Raw genomic sequence first — 26,003 nt, 5'->3', positions numbered from 1 at the left:
GATTCCAACAGACCAGTGAACTCTGCAAAGGTCAGTCCAATATTTAGCCTACTCCAAGGACTTGCTGAAACAGCTCTTTTATCTAAATTACCACTTTCAACTGTATGAATTTTCAAAAAACAGCCCTTTTTACATCAGGAAAAAAGGCAAATCAAGGGTGTGGTTACCATAATTAAAGTGTACAAAGTACCACTGTGCAAGCTGTCTACATCTTTATGCTCCACAGCCTAATGATGATCCAAATAACATCGTGCTTCAGAAAGGCCCATAAGGAAATGGCAGTGGTTATCCTTGGCACAGGAAAGTTTTCTGCAATTTTGATGGCTAAGACCTCTTTGGATTATAAAAGTATCAATTTATATCCCAGTCATATATGCAACCTGGAGTTTTCAATCACTTGGTGGTAAAGCTCTGCATTACACAGAAGGTTGCTCAGTGCTGGGTTTCATTTTCTGGCACTTATTCTAATCACAGGAAAAAAATAAAAACTTCCTGAGAATCTTCACCTTAGGCTCCCATCTATGTTTCTATGTTTTGATCTCTGCAATTTTTACACTTAACAGGAAAGTGCATTACAATGACTATAACCATATAAAACAGGAGGATGCTCCCTACATCCAGTTTATAGCAGAAAACATTTCCCTTGCAGAGGGAGTCCCAGGCTCTCCCACAGAGGATTCCCCAGTCCCTGAGGTGCCCCAGGAGCTGCCCCAGCTTGGGCACAGCTCTCCCATGGGTGCTGCTCCTGCAGAAACCCTGCTGGCACCACAGTGCCAATGCTGACAAGCAATTTCTGTCATGACTCAACACTGTTAAACAGCTGCCACACCACAATTCTACAGATTTCAGATCTCAGAGGAACCTGTGCTGTAAGCTGATAAAATATGGGAGTTTCTGTCATTTGGAGTTCAATATTTGTCCCAGTCCTCACTGCTGCTCCATCTGGAGCAGGAAGACAGCAGTGAGTAAATATCTCCTATCTGCCTCAGAATTAAGAGATTCATATTTACTCTGCAGGTTATTGCCAAACAATTAATGTTCCACCTCTGATAGTGTGTGCTGTAACACTGTCTACAAGCACAATAAATTATGTTTTCACTTAAGGAAAAATAAACAAACAGAACCCAATCCAACCTCTCTCAAATAGTCAGAGAACATCAAAACAAGCTCATAAAATTGGACATAGCCTTACTTTTGAGTATTTTCAAACCATGGCACTTGGACTTTTTCTAAATTTAGAAAAGAGGGATAGGAAGACTTCAGCTCTACACTTGCTCGTGTCAGGAATTCCCAGAAGCTCCTTGGGCCTGTAACAGACCCCAAGCTCTGTAAGAGTATCGGGTTACTGTGGCAGACACAGGCACAGAAGTCAAACTAAGCTGAACAAGTCTGTTTTCCAAACATCCAAACATGATCAAAAGGCACAAAAAATAGAAAGCAGAAAGTGTTATCATTATTCCTGATAATACAAGAAAAAAAGTGCTGGTAGGGCAAAAAGTGAGCTTCAAGTGGGTGAAGCAACTACCAGCAGTGAATCCAGAAGATGTAAGGAATGTATGTAAGCTATGTATGTAAGCTATGTTTCCTTTCACACTTGAAGCAGAAGCACTGACTGAAACATGCCTACTACTTTGCTATGTGAGTGAAAAGCCAAGGAATTAAAAAGAAAAGCCAACAAAACAACAAAAGCAAAAAACCCAAACTTCCATGGAGCTAGAAAGTAAAGCTTGAAGTAAAATCTCACACCTGTAATATTGTAATGATAATATTTTATAGTTCCAGTACTTGATTTTTTAATAATGCACTGCTATTCATAAAACCAGAAATATAATTCTAAAATAAAAAGCAACATAATTTGCTTTTTGAATAGCAAATGCAAGGCAACTTCTTTACAAATACTAAACTCTTTTAAGCAGGAAATAAATTAGGGCCTACACTACCAATATGTCAAAGAGCAGCTTCTCACTGCTGAATGGATCCCACCCAGAGAGAATGCACAAAGGCCCATTTGAACACACCACAATTCCCATGCTTAGTTCAGTTACAACTGAGGCAGTACAAAGGGGGAAATTAAATTTAAAACTGGGAATTTCCTCCTGTTCTGAGGCAACTCACACCTTCAAGCACAGGACACACTCCACTAAGTCTCTTCAACAATGGGAATAAATTACTATTTTATTTAGCACAGAAGGACAACCCAAATAAGCAAATGTGTGTTTATTTGAGGAAGAAAATTTCTGAGCAGAAAGCACCAAGATGAGACTACAGAGAGCAGAGCAGGTACCTGTGCCAAAGGCTGGGTGACTCAGGGTATCATGAAGCAGGAAACAGAACTTTAGCTTCAATTGTTAGCATGGCACTAAACACACATCAACAGACTCCAGTGCAATTACCTTGATAAAACTGCACATGATTTACTACAGGAGTCAGTCAGGGTTTTACATTATGAGCATTAGGATTTCCCCATACTAGTGAACCTATTAATGCCAGTATTTTGGACAGACACTTTTCAATTTTCCAAATTGTTTTGAGTCATGTGGTGTAAGAGCCCACAGGCCATCCAGCACAGGAGAGAGGACTGCTGAGGGGGAAGGCAGGCTCAGATAGGAATTTGGTTCAGTGTGAGCAGAATTATTAGCCTGTCACTGGGATGAGTGCAGAGAAGAGTTTCTAAGATGACTAGGAGAGATAGGAACTGAGTTTATGTAGTCTAGAAAAATACACAGTAAGGGGAGAAACCCAGAGGCAAAAGTAAACACTAAGTGGAAGAACTATGAGATTAAAACGACCTAAAATTGTGTTACTCACACCAGGGGAACCTACACTCTTTCCCAACACCAAACTGTAAACTGATCCAATTCCCCCTCAAATCCAATTTCTTTTTCCAATTAACATCTCCATAGTCACAGGAACACTAGTGACAACACAAGAAGTGGCAGTTCTTCCAAGTTTCACCCACTGTGCTTTTTTGGGGGAGGGGACACCAAAACCCAAAGAACACAAAAACCAAGTGGACCAGTTCCAAATGTGTTACCCAGTATGCTCTTTTCAGTCTTGAGAAACAAGAAAAAGAAGGAGAACATGTCCTACTGCTCTTTTGTACTCACTTATTCTAAACAGTAGAGGTTTAATTAAATGATAATGTTCAGAGATTATTAGAGGCATCTCACATGCTGAGCTGGGCTTCCAAATGCTGAAATGCTTATTTACAGCAAATTTTCTCAACAGCAGCTGTCATGTCTTCAATACAGCACCACAAAAACCTTTTGGACAAGCTGAAGTACAGGAATCTTCATGAACAGGACCAAATGAAATCTCTGTTTGACCAGGATCAAATTACAGCCACTTGAAAAGTGCACTAGTTTCATCAGAGAGATATTGTCATTTCATCGTGTATCATTCTCCTCCCACAAACACAGAACTGAAATGCACACCCCAGACCCTGCATCACACCACACACAGGGTGAGTCTGTAATATTCTGCAAACCCAGGCTTGAAAACTATTAGAAATCCCAAACAAAACCAAAATACTATTTTTACTGGACAAAATGTTTGCCTTTTAAAAAGCAAATTTCTAGGTAAAGGCACTGAGATAACATTACACAGGAAAGTAATTTCTCTCCTGTTTCAGGTCATCCTCTCATTTGCACCAGTCATTCTAAATACACATTTCATTAATTCAAGCTCTACTCCTTTAATGTGTGTTTTAGGCTAGAGAAACTGCAACACAGCAGAGCAGAGACCCACTTCTAAAAAGAAGTTTTTCCCTCAGTATTCATTAAACATCACAGCAGAGTCAGATTACATCTCCACCAGCATAAACTGAGCCCAGACAAACAGTCCAGCCCTGACAGGAGCAGCCACATCAGATTTTTCAGGAGTTGGTAAAAACCATGACACTTCCAACCACACGGATAGAGAGGAAAACACATAAAGGCAAGCCAGGTTAACTTCTATTCTGTCCATCTTTAACAGGATTGCTTTGAACAGAGTGAACAGACACTTCAGTATGAATTCTGAACACACAGAGGCAATGGCTCCAATTTTGACATGAACTTAAAATCATTTCCCCAATGATTAGGGAATTAACAGCTCAATTCTTTCAGGAAAAACACAGAACTGCTGGGCTCAATGGGGATGTCCATGCAGCAGCAGGCTCAGAACAACTTAATATATGCCTGGCATCCAGGAGCTACTATAAAACAAACATGATGTGGTTTTGAGCACAGGCACAGTAGAAGACTCAGCTTTCCAGGAAATTTTACATGCTGGAAGCCTAAATGCTGATCCTCCACCATCTGTTTCAATTCACATTTTCATGTAATGTATGGAGCGAGGAACAAAACACAAATCAAAGTGAGTGACCGGATTGAAACACTTCAAACAAACAAAACAGTCTTTTCAACTTGGCAAAAATCTCCCACTATCAACACTCAAACAAGTGAAATTAAACTCTATTTGTGGGGAGGAGCAATCTCTTATCACACCAGCAAATACACAGCTGGAGAGACAGAAACCTTTCAGCATGTACACATGAAAGCTGTGATATCCTCAAGGGGTACATAAAACACCTATGTAGCATTAATTTAAAAAATTGCCTCCCACCAGAAGCAGATTTACCATTTTATCAACAATATTAGAAAACTAGAATAGGAACTAACATTTGAAAATCTGAAGTTTTCCTGCTTGAGGAAAAACGAGTGCAGAGCTAAGGACATTCAAAATGTACTGAGAAAATAGAAAGGGGTTGCCAAGGTTCTCTTGAGCAACACCTGGAAACTGCTATGGGAGAAAAAGAACCCTGAGCTGGAAATGCAGTGTTTCAGCAATCAATATTTTCATAACACATTAGCATATTTTCATAAGACTTTTGATCTATCCATTCAAACCAGGCAGGCAGGATCCATTTTAAAAGCAGTATTGTGAATAATCCAGAGTGTAAGACGGCCCATAAAAGAGAAGTCAGCCTCTTTTTGAAGTCATTTCAGTTTTAATTCATTTAACTTGCACAATTTACCTCAAGGGTTTTTTCCCACACACATAAAACATATATGGGAAAGACTTACAATCATTACATACAACCTAAATTTTCTACTCCAAATCCTATATTGTACCTGTACCATTATTTTAATTTCTGAATCCAGAAAAATAGAGAACAATTTTCTCCAATCAACTGACCTCAATCAATTTTTTTTCCAGCCAGAATGCAAACGCCTGGAGTCTTAGAAACATTTCAAATACAATCCTTGTGTCCCCCATAACCACTCCTAATTTGCTTGGTTTCATCCCAGCTCTGGATTCCAAAGTCTCACAGCCATCTACAAAAATACTACAGAGCTAAATCCTCCCAACATCCTTCTGTAATCCCAGAGGTACTTTAGCAACAGACCAGTCTGAAAATACCCAAGTGCCCTGGGAAGGCAGAGATTACACTCTGTTGTGCTATATCAGTATTTCTGCTGATATTTCTTGCTCAGAAACAAAATGCTTTTTTGGAAAAGATTCTGTAGTGAACATCCAGATGTTTAACCTTCCTAAAAATAACCAAGTTCACCCTTGGAACAGTCATAATTCCAGAGCACCCCTTAGGCAAAAGCACTCACATCAGAACTAGAGCATAGACTCACTCCAATAAAAGTTAAACTCAGGAAAATGTAGTAGCAAGATGACAAAGCTGACTTGAACATCACAATTTTTGGTTGATTGTTAAAGACACCTACTAAATTTAGGCACAATTCACACTGAGTTTGCCACATGCATTGATTCCTGTACCTAAAAACAATATGCTATTTTGAGACCAAAATAATACTAAAACGCTATTTCACTTTCATAACATTATTCACATTTGATTGTACAGAGTGAACAAAGTAAAATGAAAAATTTCAAAATATCCCTTAGTCATCCTTTATGTTTTATCTGAAATCTGCTTTTGCGTAAGAAGTAAAGCACAGTGAGGATGGAGCTAACACAAATTTTAAGCTGATTTTAAAATACTCTCTCATCACTGTTTGGCACTGGGGAGACTTTTTAAGTTCAGATTTTATGCATGAACAAGTGCAACTTGTGTTGCACAGGATTAAGCAGAACAACAAGAAAATCACAGCAGTGCAAAGTTTCAGACATTTTCCCTGCCTGTTTTGTTGTCTGTATTTTAAGAGAGTTCTAAATAAAAGTATTTAAAATGCAAGGAAAGACAAATAATTATGCAAAATTAACAAAGTTGGGCAACATTTTAGGATGAGAAAGGGAGAAAAATGTGACAAAAAGATGACAGATACAATTTGTAGATGAAAAAATGAAGAGAACTTTACTTCAAACTGAACTTTTTTTACTCAAGACTCAACACTGGTTTGTCCGGATATTTTTCTCTAATATCACCCAAAATTTCTTTTAAACACAACAGTGTAACTCTTGGAAAACACATTTTCAACCCCAAGGCAGTTGTAAAAATACCAAACACATACAGAACCATGCAGCTCTTGAGGCAAAGGCTCCCATTTGTTAGTGCTGCTGCAGGACATGGGGAGGTTGCACTGCTGCAAGTCAGAGCCAGGTTCTGCCAGCACCCAGCATTTGCTGGCACCTCAGCAGGTGGATGGAACAGTTCCCATTTTCTGAACTGCCAAGCTGTCTGTAAATTTGTCTGTTCAGTCAAATGGACACAGGTTATTCAGGGCCCTCCTCAGTGCCAGAGCAGCTCCCCACACAGCCAGTGGGGAAGGACACATTTCTGCCCAGGCCTGACAAGAGCCCTCTGCTCTCCCCATTCCCTTTTATGCAGTATTTTTGCACTCCTGGAGCTGGAGTTTAAAATTTAGTTTTTTTCCCATCACCCCATAATTTCTGATCTGTTTCTGGAATATACCAGTAAGAATTCAATTAGTCTACGGAGGTTTTGTATAATATTGGTATTTTCTGTCTCTGATTAGTAATTGTGAAGGAAAGAAAGACTGGATTAAAAGTAGCATGATTTTAAAGAAGTACATGCAAAACATGCATGCAACCCCCAAGAGTTTTTGCTCAATTCAGCTCATGATGAAGTTTTCATTCTTTTCTCTTTCAACAGCTCTCACTTATTACATTCACCTAAGCAACCCCATGGGAAACCACAGACATTACTAAATATTAGAAACTCAGTGGAAGGCAAATGCTGGATTTGACCAGGAATGTGATGACAAAGAGTTTGCTCTAGGCTTCTTTCATGTTTTAGAAAGCCAATTTGCTTTCAGTTCATTTTAGGGGAAGAATGACATAGATTCCAGAGATGTAGTCAGCTATATGAAATCTTGTTTCACAAAACAGAAAATATGAACCACAATGTCTGCTCTCCTGGGAACAGAGGATAAACATCTAATCACATAGGCCCTTGCAAAGGAAAACATTATCTTTTATTGAGAAAAAAGACTAGAAAAACATTCTTTTTCAATATTAGGCATTTGATTTTCTGCACTAAGTGTGCACTGGCAGTACAACTCAGTTCCAGACAAGGTGCAGTATGAACTACCACAATGCCACTGGTAAAGCTGATGATTTTCATCTTTTTCTATCAAATAAGATTTAGTAATATTATACAAATTACCCAGCAAATTTCAGACAAGATGGAATTTAACTTATCTTACCCATAACAACAAGAAAAAAAAGCAGAAATATATCTGGCATTATGATACACAGTCACAACACAGAACAGAATAATTTGTTTTAGAGTCTCCACTATTACACATGGACAACAAAGACACTGCCATCAGCTTTCTTCAGTGTTGATACTTCCCTGGTGTTTAACACACCTTAATCAGGTCTAATTTCTCTTTCTAACTCTAACAAACACCAAAACAGTCTGCTGGATTTATTACTCATTTGCCAGATTGTGCAATGGCTTCCCATTCATTTCACAGTTACAAAAGAGTCTCCTTGGGGTTTGCAAGACCTGTGTAAGAAACTGCTCAGCATGAAACTGCCACTCATCACTTCTACAAACTCATGGCCTTTCCAGTTCCAGTCCTCAGCTCTGAGCAGAAGGGTCTCTCTCAATGTGTTCCTCTCTTGTGGAACACAAATTTGGCAGGGGCACAGTGCTGCTCCTGACCCCGTGCCTCCATCTGCACCAGACAAAACACATCTGGCTCTTCCCTCCTCCCTCCAGGAGAAACACCATGAATCAGGTCATACATCTTCACTGGTAAACTGTGACACACTTTGGCAGCAGCTGTCCTATAAATTTATAAGACAGATAAATTGTGAGCATAAGTAAGCTGTATTCCTTCCCTGCCCATCTTTCTGTGCAACCCTAGCAGTGTCTTAATTAGCAGCATGAATTATTTGCCATGGTAATAGGGAGATATTCAAAGCACAGAATGATAATTTCCCTGAAAGTTCAAACAAGACACTGGCTGGAGATGCACCTCCTGAGACATTATTAGGAAAAGACAAATAAAAATATAAGCATCTCTACCACATCCAAAGCCAGACTACTGCACAAGTGAAAAATTTCTTTTTAAAACACAATACAGGTAGATGAATGCTGTGATGCTTCTCATGGTGAGCTATGAGAAATATAATTATGCCTGGAAAAGTCCAAGCACAACTGAGCTAGTTCCTGACAATGTTCAGACAATGGTCACAGGCAAATTGTGGCAAAACAGCAGGGTCTGTAGCAGCTGATTACAGATTTCTGATGTCATAGCATAAGCCATTCAGTAGCAGTTATTTTCTTTCAAGGGGTTAAATAATTATCCATGCTAAAGAAAGAAGGAAACAGGACAAAAAGCCCCCAGGCCAAACAAATGCCCTGAAGTAAAGAAACCATTGCACCAAACAAACACAGCCCAGTTCCTCATTTCCAGGTGACTGTGGAATGTGCCTCAGTGTGGAAATTACACCTGGTACAGAACCCAACTGTTGTTAATGAGCAAAGCAGGTCACTGATTACCTGTCACCAAACTCTGCTGATAGCATGCACTTCAATTCTCTCTTACTGAAAACAACAGAGATCCTAAATCCAGCCAGCACAGGGACAGAAGGGGATTCTCAGCCATTCTCCTCACATTTTCTGCTTCAGAGACTTTTCCTGCTTTCCAACAGGGAAAGCCCAGTCAGGCTGGCAGCAAGGAGGGTCTGTCACTGATCTCAACCAGAGCAACACTTCAGGAGGATCTCAGAACCAACCACAACCACACAGCTCCCAAAACACAGCACCTTCCTTCAGCCTCACCCAGCACACCTTCACCTTCATGGGATCTTTCCTCTTGGAAAGAAAGGAACCCAATTCAGTTTGGTCAATTCCCTAGTTGCAAAATCAAAAGCAATTTCTGACACATTTAAATCTTACAAAGCAACTAGAAAGAAGATTACTTTTGTAAATAAAATTGCAAATGGCATTAGAGTTGTGCAGGATTTTTATCACCATTTGGTCTTAGCCCACTTGCCTTGTATCAGAAATGGGTGGGTGGCATATCCCTAAGTTTAGTAAGATTTTTTTAAAAGAAAAAAAGAGACCTAGTTACAACATGCTAAAAATTCCCCATCATCAAGAAAACATCCACTCAGCATTGATTACTAAAAATATCTCAACATATATACCCAAGACACTTTTAGTTACAAAACATCTACTACTCAAAGCAACTTTTGTTTCCAAAACAAGAGCACCATGAATTTCTATTAGCTGGGCATTGTGCAGAGTTACTGTCCTCAGGTGTCTACAACTACAAGAAAATCTAAATATTTGCTTCATTTTTACAGTGCTTGCACAGAAAAAATAAAGGACATCACTCCCCTGATAAGGTGCCACACTAGCTAAGATCCATGAATTCACACATTCCTACAACTATTTTTAAATTACTTCCTTTGTTCCTCTCTCTTTACAAACTATCATCAAAAGAATTAACAGCCACAGAAATGAAGGAGAAGTTGGATCTCTCTGGATGATTTGGGGCATTATTCAGGGTCCAGAGGGGTCAGGAGATTCTGTGATCTCACTTCAACAAATTTGGACAGACTGCAGCCTTTCCAAATCAGTCATATAGACACTATAAATAGATTGTCATGGAGTTGTAGAGTCCTGCTCCTCCAGAGCCATCCATTTCCCATGCAGTACCAAGATCCAGGACATTCAGCAGCACTGAAAAATTCCATTACAGAAACTTCCAATAGCTGAACTACAGTGAGCAAAATAAGGGCTTCTATTAGCAACAAGGGATAACAATTTTTCACACTTTACTCTAATGAAAGGGAACTGTATTAGTGTCTTCCAGAACTGGAGCAGTAAGTTATCTGAACCAGGTTTCAGACAATGGAGTGTTTAACATAAGAAAACACAGCCTGTCTTCTATCAGTGCAGTTCAGCCTCATCCCAAGCACTGTCAGCCATCCAAACCCAGAAGTGCCATTTTTCTAAATAAGGTTGTTCAACCTAAAAACTCCACACAATTAATTGCCCAGCTCCACCCTTCCCTTGGTCCTCTAACAGCCACATTACCCAAGAGTCAGATTGTGCTGCAGTTCCAGGGCTAAGTTCATCTAAAGTGCAGCTGAGGCAGGCACATCATCCCAGGCATATTTATTGACAATGCTCCATCATGCACAGAATGTTATGCTTGCCACAGTGCCAGCAAGCAGTCAAAAAAGGACAAAAGAAAACGGATTATTATGTGGCAGAAAGGGAGAACTCTCAGGATAGACAGGGCAATTCTTGTTGGCCTGCAGTGCTCTGCCAAGAGCCCCAGAGCTGTGCTCAGGCTGTCCCTGAGGCAGGGCACAGCAGCACAGACTGTGCAGGCTCAGCCCGTCTGACACCTGCAAGGTGTGAGCTGAGCTCACTGCTCCATCCCAGGGCTGCCACTGCCCCAGCTGAACAGCAAAAATAACCCAGCAGCACACACAGGACAGGCTGTGTCACCTCTGAGCACAGCACACACAGGACAGCCTACACAGGACAGGCTGTGTCACCTCTGAGCACAGCACACACAGGACAGGCTGTGTCACCTCTGAGCACAGCACACACAGGACAGGCTGTGTCACCTCTGAGGACACACAGCCTGTGTCACCTCTGAGCACAGCACACACAGGACAGCCTGTGTCACCTCTCAGGACAGCCTGTGTCACCTCTGAGCACAGCACACACAGGACAGGCTGTGTCACCTCTCAGGACACACAGCCTGTGTCACCTCTGAGGACAGCACACATAGGACAGCCTGTGTCACCTCTCAGGACACACAGCCTGTGTCACCTCTGAGGACCTCATCAACAACTTCACCTTGAACATCTTTCTGTAATGCTCTGTAACACAAATGTGTAATAGTTCTGGTGGCTTTGCTTGGACAGGGAACAACACACTGTGCAAAAGGACTACCTCAATATTTATGACAAAAATCTTACTAAATCTGTAATCTGACATGCAGAGAGGTGGGAAACAGACTAAACCAAAAAAGTTCAGACCAAAGGATGTATCTCCATCTGAAGCAACATAGAAAGAACACGCACAAAAAGTACAGCAGGTTTCCTAACAAGCACACAGAGGAATACCCTCACTTGACACCATAACTGATCACTTGCACTTATCCAGAAGCCAAAACCAGAAGATGAAGTTGATCCTCTCTGATGTTACAGTTTCACTCAAGCCACACAGATGACACTTGAGTGGCCTAACTCGCTCTCAAAGTATTACCTAAAGACAGTCTGTGCAAATTCCTGCTTAACTTCTTCACCTTCACCAGCTCCATCCTTTATCCCCAGGCTCCCACTGCAGCCCTGCTCCTCATCTGGCACAGGGTTCTAATCAAAGCTGTTCAGGAGAACAACCTGTCCCAGACACCACAGAGCTTCTGCTCAGTTCTGGATTTGGTTGTGGGATCTCAGCACCTCAGGACTGAGGTGCAGAGTGACCGAGACCACCCCTGGGGGGCTCGGGAGTCCTGGAATGTTGCCAGAAGTGTCTGGTGGCTGGACTTTGATCCTACACGGGAGACGACACCTGTATGAGGATGGGAGGATCTCATTGGGTGAATGGTGAAGGGATAAGTTAATTAGGGTGTAAGACACAGGGTTTAAGATTTCTGTACAGGGGGGTCTAAAGAAGTAAGATGGAGGAATTGGGGCGTGTCCTGTCCTTCTTCTTCTTCTTCTTGGCCTCCATCTTCTGTGGTGATGTTGGCACTTTGGGATTGGTTATTACTAAAAGTGCACTGGTTAATAAGGGTAAAAGGTATTGGGGAAAAATGATAAATATTGTATACATAACTTCGAGTATAAAGATAGGTGACCGCCCCGGGGGCTCTCAGTGTGCCCATGGCTGGCTGCTGTGCAGACCTCTGTCGGGCCAAGAGAAAATCTTTTAGATAAACAATTAATAAACACCGAGACCGAGAAAAGACCTGAAGCCTCTTCTCGTCCTTTGGAGCGCGGGCTGTCCAAGGCCACCCCGGGCCCTTCCAGGTCACCTAAACAGCCCAGAAACTGACATTTGGTCACTCTCAACACACCAGCAGAGAAATTCTTCCATCTAACTTTGTTATAACTATCTGGAGTGTAATACTCACTGCATTCAAGGACTAATAGAAGAAGGGTTTATTCACATTCATAAATTTCTTTTCTAAGTGACAGAGTTGGTCATGCAGAGCAGAACTCTGACAGCAGAATGTGCTGCAAATCCATCTCCTTGCAAAGTCACTGCCTCCTCATAAAGCAAATGCAACAACTGAAGAAAAGCAGTGGTTCAGAGCAAGAAAGAGCAGGAATACTTGTACTAGAGCCACACAGCTGGTTTGTCTGTGAGATACAGGTGGCTTTGGCAATGAGTGTGACAAAAGGCTAACACATACATACATACATGCAGGCACCACTGGGTTAACACCTGGAACAGAAGATACCATAGCAAAGACTCTGGGGTCTCCACCTTTTCCCTAAACTAGCAATCATCACTTTGTAGATTACACAGGTTAAAAAAAGCAGCTGCTCTAACTGATGGAAAAACATCCACCCAAACTTAGTGTAAAAGACATTACAGAGTCCCCTCAGGTGTGGAGGATATTGATCTGAACACTGCATTGCTTCCTAGACAAAACCCATCCTTCCATCCCAATATATATAAAAAGTCTTATTTGGAGGTTTCATTTCCACAGCATTTCTTGTACTTAAGTAAAAAATATGCAGAACACCATGATACTAATATTTTTTTTTAAGTTATCAAGATATAGTGGGCTTTCCAGTATGAAAGAGGTTGGTTGTTTTTATCACAGAAATCAGAAAACAGGATGTTTTCTCACCTATATTGACTCTAAAGCCAATCCAAAACCACACCTCATACCTATGACACTGGGACTGGTATTTATTGATTACGTGCTTATAAATCCAAACTCTTCTTAGCAATGTATTCACAAGTCAGATAAAAAAATAAAATTAACAACTAATAGTTTAATCAAAGCCTTTAACAGCCATGCCTTACAATCAACAAGCCAAATTGACCAATATGACCTTGTCAGAAAGAGCAGCTCTGAATGCTGCTGAGGGGTTTACAGGATTACTTTATCACTGCCTGGGTAGAATGAAACGTGATTTTATCAGCATTCCATAAAAGAATGAGTTAACACCATCAGCACCCAACTCTGACTCTTCAGTGACAGTGGTAAAAGTACACTCCTGAGTAACCAGGCTGTCTGGCCACATTTAAGCAGCTTTAATCATGCTGGCCCTGTATTAAGACAAATTCATGGTGTCAGATGATGGCTGGTGAGATTCTGAAATGAACTTGACTACTCACAACGGCACCAAGCCACAAGGGGATTCAGCTGGCATGAAAAGACAAAACACTGACCATCAAAACAGGCACCCTGCTTTTGCCACCTCCTACTGAGAGGCAAATTAAAAAAAAAAATAAAAATAAAAGGTCATGAGTTGCCCTGAGCTGGACTGGCCAGGGCCTGATGCTGCCTCACAAGCTGTGGCAGAAGCACAGAACATCCACACACCCAAGTGCCAGGGTCATGGCAGCTGAGGCAGCTCCACAGGCAAAAACAGGTAGCAGAACAGACAGAGACTCTTTTCAACAAACTCTTGCCCAAGTAGCTAAGAAGCTTTTCTTGTGACAACAAAAAGTAGGAACATTCTTTAAAGAGGGTGTTTTGGAAATCTTATGAAACTTCTTCCAGTAAAGCCCCCTGCAGAGAAATATTTTTGGTTTATGGCACACTGCTTTCATCTTTTGATTCAGCTTTAAGGTAGCATGCTTTTTTTATCTGCAAAAATATAAAAAATAAAGAGAAAGATAACTAGCTGGAATACTAACACTGGGGTTCTTCTAAGGCACTTAAGTATGATAAAGACTTATCTTTCTGTTCTGTACCAGCTGTAACTGCTTACAGCTGCATCTGCTTTAGAAGTAGTCAACTTAGCAGAAAATTAAAGAAAAAAAAGTTCAGCTCTTCACTATTTAGCTTTAAAGTTTCCTTTTTCTTGAGGAAAAAAGCACTCTTTAAACTATTTTCACCATAAAGCTTAATTAGATTCTACTCTTCATCTTCAAAACCCTGCAGAGATCATAATGTTCCCCATGAGAGCTTTTAGCCCTTTGTGGTAACTTTTCTGAGCAGCTATTCAGGGGAAGGTGCAGGATCAGCCACCTCCAGGAGAGTTCAGGGAGCAGATAATCTCTCCTGCAGCACACAGCCATCAATCTGAGCTTCTGAAAAGGACCAGAATGACCTTGCACCATCAAACCTAGAAAGCAAGAGAGACACACCTCACCTCAGCAGGCTGCAGAAATCCACATCAGCCAGCTCTGTTTGCTGCTCTGCCTCCTGCTGCTGCACCCACCTCACCTTTAGCTAACAGTGACCCACAGAAGGGACTTCCCATTGACTAAATAAGTCTAAGTCACACTACACCTATTTTATCTTGCCACAAGGGTCTGACAGAGATGATGGTGAGATAAATCACAAATGGAACCTGAAAGTGGCACTAGTAAAGTCACTTCTTTGTGTAAAAACTCACCTCTAGCTTTGGTCTCAGACATGCAATATATAAAACAACTCACCACTGAGCTTTGGTCTTATACATCCAATAGATCTGTATCAACTAACTGCAATAATTACTCAGAATGCACTGTTGAATTTCTACCCACTACTAAAGTTTCCAGATAAATTTAAATCAAGTTTTAAGCCTGGGCTGTCTGACCAGAAGAGATGTCAGATGGCCAGGAGCCACCAGAACTGAGTGGAGCCATAATTCAGCTGCTGTGTTCACCTCTGTCCTGCTAATTGTGCTACTGCAGAGCTCAAACATTTTGTAATGCTGGTTCTTGTCCAAGCTGTGCTATCTCAACTGGAGTCAGCTGGGCTTATTATTCCAGTAATGACTGAAATTAAAATAAATCCTGAGGATATACACTTGCTACTAGCTTAGCCCACGTAGAAAACCCCTCTGCAAAAGTGTCTGTGCTGTAGAGAAATGTGCACCAGATTTACATGCTGAGATCACTTGATTTTTGTACCACCTGAAACCACACTGCACCATGGACCCACACGTACAGGTTTTTGCTATTCTGACATGAAGCTGCTACTTTTGCAGGACTACTGTACTGCAGTACTACTGTCATGAGAAAATAGCATAAGCAGAGCTCCCAGACTTCTGTGATGCAGTCAAACACATCAATTCTTAACATTTCTGTTGATCTCAAAACTTCTGAAATAGTTTGAAATATACTTAAAATTATGTATCATCTCAAATTTACTAGAAGTCACCTGCTGGCTAGTTGTCAGATGAAGAAAAGGACTTTTTAAAGATACTTCTGTCCAAAAACAGCAGAGTACATAGGAATGAAGAAGGAAATTTGGACTTCCAAATTGAGCAAGCAGAGAAGCACTGAGTACAGCTAAGAGGCCTGCAGGATGCTTACCTTTAGCAGTCAGTAGTTAATGTTGCACAGAACTATTTTTTCCTTTGAGATGAACTGAAATTGAGCCTATTTCTTGAATAAGTAAGGTAAGCTTGCCAACTCCTGGCTAAAGTTAAAGGCTGTGTATGAACAGAGGGTGGAACCCCCTGGGTCTCCTCCTGCTTCCCCCACACAGCCTTTGCTGTGGAAGCTCCTGCAGGAACAAGGTTATGGCATTAAAATGGAAGAGAACCCTTCCCCAGACTTTGGCTACATACTGCCTGCATGGGAAAAGAAGTTTTTGGGTCAAAAGTCTATGAACGAGCTACAGGAAGTGAAGGAAGAACATCCAAACCTGGAGTCACAGTAGGAAAAATTGAGGGTCAAACAGTGTAATTTCCCTTTCAGTTCCACTGGTCAGGGAAAATGCTACCATATACAAACTCTGAGAGATGATTTTATCTCTCCAGTTTCTACATTGTCAACTTCAGCAATGGAATATTAAGGATAACACTGTACAGTAGAGAATTATCTCCTTAGTGCATTCTCCCCTATTTATGACACTGGCTGTGATGGTTTTAAAGTACCTCCTTTCTGACATCCTGAAAAAAAGTCCCTTCAGCCTTATTTCCTGCATTTCTTTGAATCCTTGTTGCTGTAGGATATGAACAATGTTTCTTGGTTAGTTATCAGTTACAAAGTTCCCCTCCAAAGAGGCAGCAGAACATTGTGACAGCCCTACAGTCCATACCACACCATTTAATGTGACACACAGATATGGAGGCTATCCAAGGGAATCTGAGACCTGAGGCATGGGGCTGGCCCTAAAAAGAAATACTCAACAGAATCTAATAATGAAGATGACAGCAACACAGCCACACAATTAACGAGCACTGGGATAATGTCATCGTGGAGGTTCCAGCAGACAGAGACATTGAATGGATGGTGAGAGCTGAGCTGCTCTGGGGAGGCACAGGAGGGGAGGAGAACCTGGGCTGGCAGATCAGAGCATTGCAGGCTCAGACACCTCAAGATTTAGGAGAAGAGATCATCAGCACAAGCACCCTTGGAGGAATTAAAGGGAAAGGGAATCAGCAAGTGCTGCAAGGACACATCTGCTCCATTAATCTTATTAAATCATCACCTTCAGAGCGGGTCTGAGTGCCTGGGCCCGTCCAGCTCGTGCTCCACAGCACTGACACCACAGCCAGGCACAGCACAAAGAAAATGGGCACAACTTGCTTCACAAATCCCACCCTTGGTTCTTCATGGAAACTTCCCTCATATGCCACCAGAATCAAATTAGAGGGTTTTGACTGAACAATTTGTGCCAATTATTTGCTTTTAGACTATGTTACAATGCTTAGTGTCATCATAAAATGTCAAAGGACAATAAAGACAACGGCACCTCTGCCACAGATGTTGGCACATCAATTATCAAAATAATGATATAAAATAGCTAAGGTATTGAAAAATACCAGAGTCTGCTCTGCTCTTCTTTCAAATTTCAGGAAATAAAAATCACTGCATTTCAAAAAGCATGACAGATTTTTCAAAGTACTTTTTGTAGGAAGTTTTTCATAAATACCCATTTTTTGGCATTGTGTTTCAGTGACAAATGACTGAGTTTTCAGCAACTAAATCTAGTACTAAAAATGGTGGTATTCACCAAAACACATCTTAACTCAATATCCTCAATTAATTTGTCTGGTGCTCACCACAAAATTCCTCAAATTCCAACAGCATGGGGCTGCTTAACTCATACCAAAATCCCAAAGTGCACAAAATAAGCAATTTATTGGATCCTGTGCTTCAGCAGAAGAGAGAGATGTTCTCAGCTCCATCAAACCTCACACAAACCACAACAACAAGGATTGATATTGGTGGATCCACACACCTAAGCACTCATTTACCTGTGACAAGAAATCATATTCAGGTCATCTTCTGTTCATGGAAATTCGACCTTTCATCCCTAGAAAAGCACAAACCACAGAACCTTCAGTCCTCCAAAGCAGGTTTTTATCCAGGCAGGGAATCCAGGTCTCTGCCAATCCCAGACAGAAAGGCATGTCTGCCTCTTGGCCCAGCAAATATTTACAGGATTTTATATGAAGTGAAAGAGATTTAAGTGGACACACAAAGCTCAACCTCTGAATGACACATAGTTTGGTGATGAGAACACTCTCCTAGAAGGTGAGAGATGCAAGGCCAGAAGCCCTGGGGGATGGAACTGATCTCCTGCATCCTAGCCAAGATCTCCAGCCACTGGGTAAAACTAAAGGAACCAGTAACTTTTATTACCACAGTACCCTGAAAAAGTTAAATGCAGAAATTTTAATTAAAATAGGTGACAGAAATCTTAATTAAAAGATGTACTGCACACCAGCAACAAGAGAATATTGATTTCTGTTCTTCACTTTAAATTTTCTTAAAGAATTTTTAATGCAGTAAATACAGCCTTACAATTAGCAAACAGTGACAGGAGGGATTTTTTCCTTGTGCTTATCAGTCACTCTACACATGTACATTCAAGTCACTGTAAACTTCTACCTATCCCATGCTCTTTGCTCTGTTTGTCTTTGAGCCCAGTGCTGCAGACAGTGCCCTGTCCCCACTGATCCACAGCCTGAGACAGCAAAAGCTCCAGGGAGGGGGACAAGCAACTGAAGTGAGGCTGGTCCTGAAAGACAAACATATGAACTCTAAACCTGATATTCTCCAATTTACTGAGGTTTAAGTCACTTTTCTCATGCTAGACACTCATGCACATTCATACAATGACATCCTTGTTCTCAGGAAGCTCCTAACAATCCTTCAAATGGAATGTGGCCGGTAATTTCAGTTCCTGAAAAATGCAAGACAAAGGGCCAAACTCCACATTTGCATGCCAGGATTTCATGACAGATTTTTGACAGCAGCACAACAGAATTTCATCTATGTACTTTGCAATCTGTTGCCTATCAAGTGCAATATTTGAAAAATTCAGGTGAATTATTTGTTTTCTGTTGTAAACTGCCTCCCATCCTCAAAACACCTTTATTAGTCAGTTAAGGTCTCCCAACCTAAACTGAGCAAACAAGTTAAAAAATCTTGAATGTAAAAAATTATTTTACTAGTATTTGACAAGTTCTGTCAACGAGCTGCAGCTCCTCTTACTCCCTGCCCTCCCACATACACATCCAATCCAGCCAACTAAGACTTGAAAGCACCACCTGAGCCTTCTGGAAGAAGCTGCATTTTAATTCATGGCAGCAGCATGCTAAATGCTTAATTGCAATCAAAGCAAATTCTCAGACCTCTGAATCCAGAAAGACTTCTAACACCAACCACTTTGAATTCTCCCAGGAGCAAAGGCAGCACTGTACATTTACACTTATTCCAAAACCCAGTAGTTTTATTGATTACTCTGACACATCATTAGATTTAATTTCCACACCCTTTGCATTATGAAGAGAAGCTTCTAAATATATCACCAGTTCACTCATGAAACATTTGATGGCTAATACAAGAATCATCCCACTGATTATAACATTTAACAGGGAGTTCAGTTGTTCTTAAGATTAGTGACTCAATACAGTGTCTTTCTTTTTTTGTTCTTAGCCTGCCCTCCCAGCCTGTCTCCTAACCACCACCCTGAGAGGGCACGCACACATGGCAATCCCTATTACCCTTATACAACACTCTTGCAAAGGAAATATTAAAAACACATTTTATTTTGGTGTAGAAATCCCCTTCTTTGCTCTTCACCAATGAAGGAAGCTGTGAAAATCTTTTGTGCATTGAAAGGGCAAAAAAAAAAAAAAAAAAAAAAAAAGAACAAAGCAATCTCTATTGGCAGCCTGGGCAGCAGTAAAAAGGGAGGGGGTGTTACATCAGGCCTTGAAAAACACTAAACACCTACTAACTGCAGATAAACAAGATAGGGATGGTGCTGGGCCTTCTCAAACGCTCCAGCACAAAAAAATCACCACAAAATGCTGGGAATTAAGGACAGACCAAGTATTTCACAAAGCAATGATCTAGGTCCTGCTGCTTCCAAACCCATCTGCTGTCACACTTCCAACAGATTGGTGCCTGAAGATAAATTTCTTGGTATTTACTAATCTCACACACACATATATACATAAATATATTTATACACTGCTCTGCCCATGCTTATTCCCTCCTCAGTTTAGCAGAAACTTTTGTCACTCCCCTGTTCCATTTCCTCGCTGGAGCACACACAGGAAGCAAGGGGAAAATGGGTATTCAACAACCTCTTTCCTCTCCCATTCTATTTCACTTGCAGAAAACTAATTTTAGCTCTCATTTAATCTACAAAATCATGAGCAACCTTGCCATGCAGCAGTATTGTACACAGCTCTCCTTCCCTTTTATTACTGCAGGAATTTGACAAAAGAAAGTTTCTCTACTCACTGCTGACAAGCATTTGATTCAAACACCCTCTCTTTTTAAAAAGTCCATATTCTTTGAAAGAGTATTTCCATCTGGGACTTATCCCACATTTCACATTAAAATTAGTTTTTCCAGGATGACAGTATTCTTCTTCACCAGCAAAATTCTCAGCAGAGCCTCCTTTCAGGATAAGACACCTTTATCTGAAATACTCAGCAAGATGACTTTAGATACAAAAAAGTTAAATAAAAGTACATATGGTTATAGGTGTGGGCACTGCTGAAGAAAAAAGGAAGTTGTCAGAAGAAATTCCTTACAGAACAGTGTCAAAAGATAACTCATGTATTTAAAACTATGAGAGAGATGGGGGAAAAGCCCAAGTCTCTCCTGCTTATGGTATCTTAATTAAAGAAAGTAATTGCATTCAGTTCACTTGTAATTTAAAATAAATATATAAACCTACCTTAAAATCTCAGATTCATATTTACAAACCAATAAATAAAGCAATATGAGAATTGGTTCTCATCTCTTGAAAACAACATCATTAACAAGATGTCAGTGACTGAACCGAGCCCTGTTTCTCATGTTTGCCAATGCTCGTGCCCACTAACCACAGCTGGCAAGTACCTTGTTTCAAAGGACTTTTAACACAACTGAGACTTTTTTTTTTTCAAAAAATCAAGCCCACAATAAGCTTTTATCATATCTTATAAATGTACAGTGGCTCAACAACACATGCAGACAGTTAGGGACAAAAAGATGGAGCCAAGCCTTGTGCACCTGCACAAAAGGGAAGTGCTCCTGCAGCTGGGAACCAATTTACATCCCTGCAGAGGCAGGGGCATGAAAGGGTTGTTCTGAACGCCAGATGAGGCATTTCCAGATGTGACACAAGGTGTGGGTACAGCAGCTGGACACTGCAGCACACCACACACCTGTTCTTGGAAAGCTGCAGCTCTGGCAAATGGACAGGATGGGATCAGCCAACTTCCAAAAGAGCTCCTGGGCACAGCCCTGCTGCACCAGCCTCCCCAGCTGACAAAATGCACATTTGTCTGTCCTAAAAGTGCTAAAGCTCTGGCCAATTTTACACTGAGCTGCATCATCACAACTGTAAATAAACCGAGGCAAGATTGTTGTTAGAAGTGTAAGTAATGAAATGCCCACAGAGAGGAGAGCGCGACTGAAATTGGATTTTTGCTCTGTCCACTGCTCCCACAGCTCCCAGGCAAGGCTGAGCACAGGTAAAAATGCAAAGTGACAGAAACCTCAGGTCCATGAGGACGCCGTGGAGAACACAGCCCTAAAATTATAGGGTTTAAAGACACATCATGTCCTCATTCTGCTACAACCTCAGTACTGTAAAAACTTCCATTCTTCAGATCCACCGAGCACAGTGAAGACCTTAAATGACAATTTCATTCCCTTAAAATACACAGAGGAATGAAATTGTCATTTCAGAAGAGCAAATCCTTCTCTCAGCCTCTGTTAAATATCCTCCCTTTAGACTATTACTGTGGCAAAACCACTCATTCAGAACAGCAAATGAGTTAAGATTAAAATAATGTATAAGTGACATTTTGTTTCATTTACTTCTTTCCAGAAAGCTGACAAATCCAAGAGTTTATGAATTTATCGTTTTATACTGCAATTAAAACACACTACGACACATTTAAATGAACTACAATAAACTGTCTAAATCTGTACCAATATTCATTTACTGTGTCAATATGTAAATGATCTTTGAAGTCAGAAGAGATGTCTTTTCACTGCTATTTTAAAGCAGACCAGACCACTGCCTGAACTGAGCTTGTGAAACAAAATAACAACATCTAAAAAGCAGAACACCAATACAAATGTTGGTTCTTGACAAAGAAGAGACAGGAGAGGGAAGAAGGAGCTGCCAGTCCCAACATGTGGCAGAACAGAAAACCCCACTGGGTTCCAAGCTTTGAAAAGTAATGGGACCATTCAGAACTGGGATGTTTGTTTCACGCTCAAGCCCTTCCACACATCCAGCACACACCAAGGTCAAAAACTTAGATTTAATTCCTTTTTTAATAAGGGACTTATTTCAAAGCAAGTAACTTTTTTCAAAAAAATCCAAGAAACAACCCTGGATGACATCACTGGATTTAAAATGCAGTGAGAATATCACAATAAATTGCTGCAGTGGTCAGGTCAATAGAGATGATGTGCAGGTAAATTATTTGAGGTATTTTGGCTGTGATCCACAAGAGAACAAAACCCCCACATTTATAGGAAGAAACTGCACCCCGTCTCCTTTATCCACCGCCGGCTAGGGCCGAGACAGTGTCAGGACACAATAAAAAATGCCCTCTCATTTGCTACACTTCGTGTCTTTCCACAGGAACTGGTCTCTTCCTCGCCGTTCTATTTCCTGTACAGGGACCAAGCCTATTGTCGCTAGGTGAAAGCACACACACACAGAGACACAGACACACACACGCACACAGATACACACACACACACACACAGAGACAGACAGACAGACACACATACGCACACAGGCACCGACTCACCAGCCTGCGCTGGCATAAATCTCCCTTCAGGCAGAGGTGACCTGCAGCCCTGAACGAGCTCCTGTCCCTGTCCAGGCCCGGCGGATCGGGCGTGCAGGGATCAGCTCGCAGGAGCCCTCCGGGACAGGACAGGACAGGACAGGGCAGGACCGGGGGTGACAGCCCCGCCAATGCCGCCGCCGATCCTCTCCTGCTGCCCGGTGCCGGCGGGGGGGATCCGCACAGCGCGGCCGCCCCGTCCCTCCTCCTCTCCCCTAATCCCTCCTCCTGAGCCGCGCCGAGCCCTCAGCCCGCAGCCCCTCCACCAGCGCGCTCCTTCCCGCCCCGGTTCCCGCCGCAGCCCCCCCGCCGGTCCCCCCGCCCGGGACACCGGCCCCGCGTGGGGCTGCGCTCGGCGCGGCCCGCCCGGCTCGGACCCTCCCGCGGCCTCGGCCCCGCGGCTCACCAGGAGTAGGTCTGCTCCGCCATGGCTGCGGCTGGGCGGCCGGCGCTGGGCTCTGCGGGGCGGCCGGGCCCGGGCTCCTCCTCCGCCTCCTCCTCCGCCTCCTCCTCGCAGGCTCCGGGGCTCAGTGGCGGCCCCGCTGCGGCTCCCGGCCCAACATGGCGGCGGCTGTGAGGAGGGAGAGGAGCCGAGGGGGGGTCCCCGCGCGGGCGGGAAGGGCGATGTTGGCGGCGGGGCGGGCGGAGGCTCAGCAGCCGCGACGCGGGGCCGCGCTAGGGCGCCGGCGGGGCCTCATGGCCGGCGGGGCGGCGGCGGCGGCGGCGGCGACGGCGGCGCGGGGCGGGGCGGGGGCGGGAGGCGGTGGCACCGGGCGGCCGGGCCAGGCCGCGCCGCGTGCCCGCGCTCGCGCACGGCGGGGGCGGAGCCGCGCCGAGGGGCGGGGCCCGAGCGGCGCGCGGGGTCACGTGCCCACAACACCTTCACGTGCCGCCGCCGCCGGCCGCGCGCAGGCGCTGTGGGGCGCGGGGAGGCGGCGGGCGGTGCTGGTTATCGTGCTGCTTATCGGGCCCGGCCGCGCCGCTGCTCGGGATCGGCCCCCGGGCGGGCGGGCGGGATCGCCGCGGACACCGCGCCGAGAGAGGGGCTGGGAGAGAGGGGCGCGGACGGAGCTTCCTCCGGCTGAAAAGCAGCGCGGGCTGCAGGAGGGTTTTGGGGCTGGGGGGCTCCGGTGAGCAGCCGTGAATCCCGAGCCGGCGGCTCCTTTCCCGCAGCGGGGCAGCTCCCCCGTTTTTCGGGGTGCCGGGCAGGGCGAGCGCGGCCGGCTCGGACCGTGCCCCCGGGGCGCTCCGAGCTGCCCCCGCTGCCCCTCACGGCGCTGCTTTCCCCGGCCCGCAGCAGCCGCGGAGAGCGCTGTGGCGCGGGCTGGGCGGTGAATGCACCGTTCAGGTAAAATAATTCCTAACCGCGCTGTTAATGCAGCACATGCACAGGTGTTTCTAGAGATTGCTGTATTTTTGAATCTTTGAAACCAAGGAATATCAATAGGATCAAATGCTTAAATGTTGGTGGATTTTTTTTAATGGAAGGAAAATAATATTCCAGATACTTTGACCAAATAAAAATCATGGGCTTCATTTTATCACCAGGGTGATATTAAAGCTGTGTGAGTCTCATGCTGCGTTGATATTGGTGTGGTTTCTGCTGCCAAACCCTCAGCCCTTCGTTGTGTTTCTGCCAAATGCAGGACCAGTGCTTTTTGCTGGGTTTGCTCACGTGAGTAATCCTTATTTACCTCCTGGGAGTTCACTTGCAGCAATTTTGTGCAAGTGGGGCTTTGCAGAGCTTGGATCAATTGTTCCAGTCCAGCTGTGCATTTCCACTCATTGTCCCTTTCACAACTGCCAGACTGAACATACAGCTAGAGGTGATGTAACTGCATCAAATATAAATAGAAGAACAAATGCCAGGGGCTGGTAAAAATAGGTATTTGTTTTAAAAACAAGTATGAAGAAACTCTGTGCCTTGACTGAATTGTATTTAAATCTTCCAAAAACTAATGGGACATTGGGACATTCTCATTGCATCTACAGGGATGCCAGATGCCTCTGAAATTTGGAACCACACTTTTGTTTCTTCCTATTAGTGGATTGAATAAAATATTTTCATGTTGTCTATCTCATTTATTCTCTCGAATGGGAAAACCTTAGGCGGGTGTGTGGTCATGACAGAGGATTTCAAGTAAGGAACGTCTCTGATCATCTTTGTTGTGTCACCAGTTGCTGTGTAATGCTGGGCAGGTCACTTCATCCCTGCTAGCTCAGCTCATCAGTCAATACACAGGAAACTGCAAAAAACCCTGAAATTTTGGGGAGCTGCAGCAGGAAGATGCTGCATGTGCAACACAGATGCACTTGGTTCTGGTGGAGGGAAGGGCTGGGACTCCTGTGCTCCAGTTTAACAAGGCTTTTATTAAGATGGTGCTGGACTCTGAGGGTTTCTCCCCCTGTCTCTTTTTGCTTTCAAAACAAGTGATGCAGGTTGTGTCACTTCAGCATCCAAACCCTCAGTGTCTTCCCAGCCCTTTGGCCTTGTGGACAGGAATGACCTTAGAGCTCCCCACATAATCAGCACTTTACCCACTTCTAAATCTGCTGCAGAATCGGATTTATCAGCTGAGAGGTGGAAAGGCTCCAAGTGCCCGAGGGGGTCACAGATCCCTGCTGGGCTCAGTCCTGGCACCTGGGGGTGCTGCAGGGATCAGGGGGTGGGGAATGCTCAACTTTCCTCCCAGCTGGAGAAACTTCCTGCCCTGCTTGGGGGGAAAAACACCCTGAGAGTTTGGGGGGAAACTCTGGTGTTCCCACATCCACATATCCCCTGTCTAGAAAAACCAAAAATCTCATGCTTTGGGTAGGATTTGCACAATGGATAAGTTCCTTGCTTTTGCTCTCCTCAGTACAGCAGAAAGACCTGCAGAAATGCTTAGATAATAAATAAATAATTTGGAATCCTCACTCTACTGTGGTGCAATCCTGAATGCCTGGAATGCCTGTTGGTGCTACCATTTTCATTGATGATAACAGAGTAAATATAAGAATTAAAAAGTACCTCTCAGTCCTTTTAAATCAATGCAGGGTAAGATAAATCAGTTTTCAGCCTTGTCTTGATACTAAAGAGCCTTTCCTAATTTTCTTTTTGCTGAGAAGAAGGATGTAAAACTGATATTGGTATCTATGACACAATATCCCTGCTTTGTGTTCAT

The 26,003-nt window shown here is 43.2% G+C and overlaps 1 protein-coding gene across 2 annotated transcripts in view; it reads right to left on the bottom strand.

Annotated features, from left to right (window-relative positions):
• The window catches only part of SPPL3 (signal peptide peptidase like 3), a 57,699-nt gene extending 34,200 nt beyond the window's left edge, over positions 1 to 23,499 (bottom strand). For both annotated transcript variants that reach the window (XM_063173299.1, XM_063173300.1), the window contains exon 1: positions 23,246 to 23,499. In XM_063173299.1, coding sequence (XP_063029369.1) covers positions 23,246 to 23,268 — 23 coding nt within the window. In that variant the 5' untranslated portion in view covers positions 23,269 to 23,499. The remainder of the gene's footprint in view (positions 1 to 23,245) is intronic.
• Positions 23,500 to 26,003: the final 2,504 nt, after the last annotated feature.

This window comes from Melospiza melodia, chromosome 20 (assembly GCF_035770615.1).
Source record: "Melospiza melodia melodia isolate bMelMel2 chromosome 20, bMelMel2.pri, whole genome shotgun sequence".
Taxonomy (NCBI): domain Eukaryota; kingdom Metazoa; phylum Chordata; class Aves; order Passeriformes; family Passerellidae; genus Melospiza; species Melospiza melodia.
This window is presented reverse-complemented; position numbering and strand designations above follow the sequence as displayed.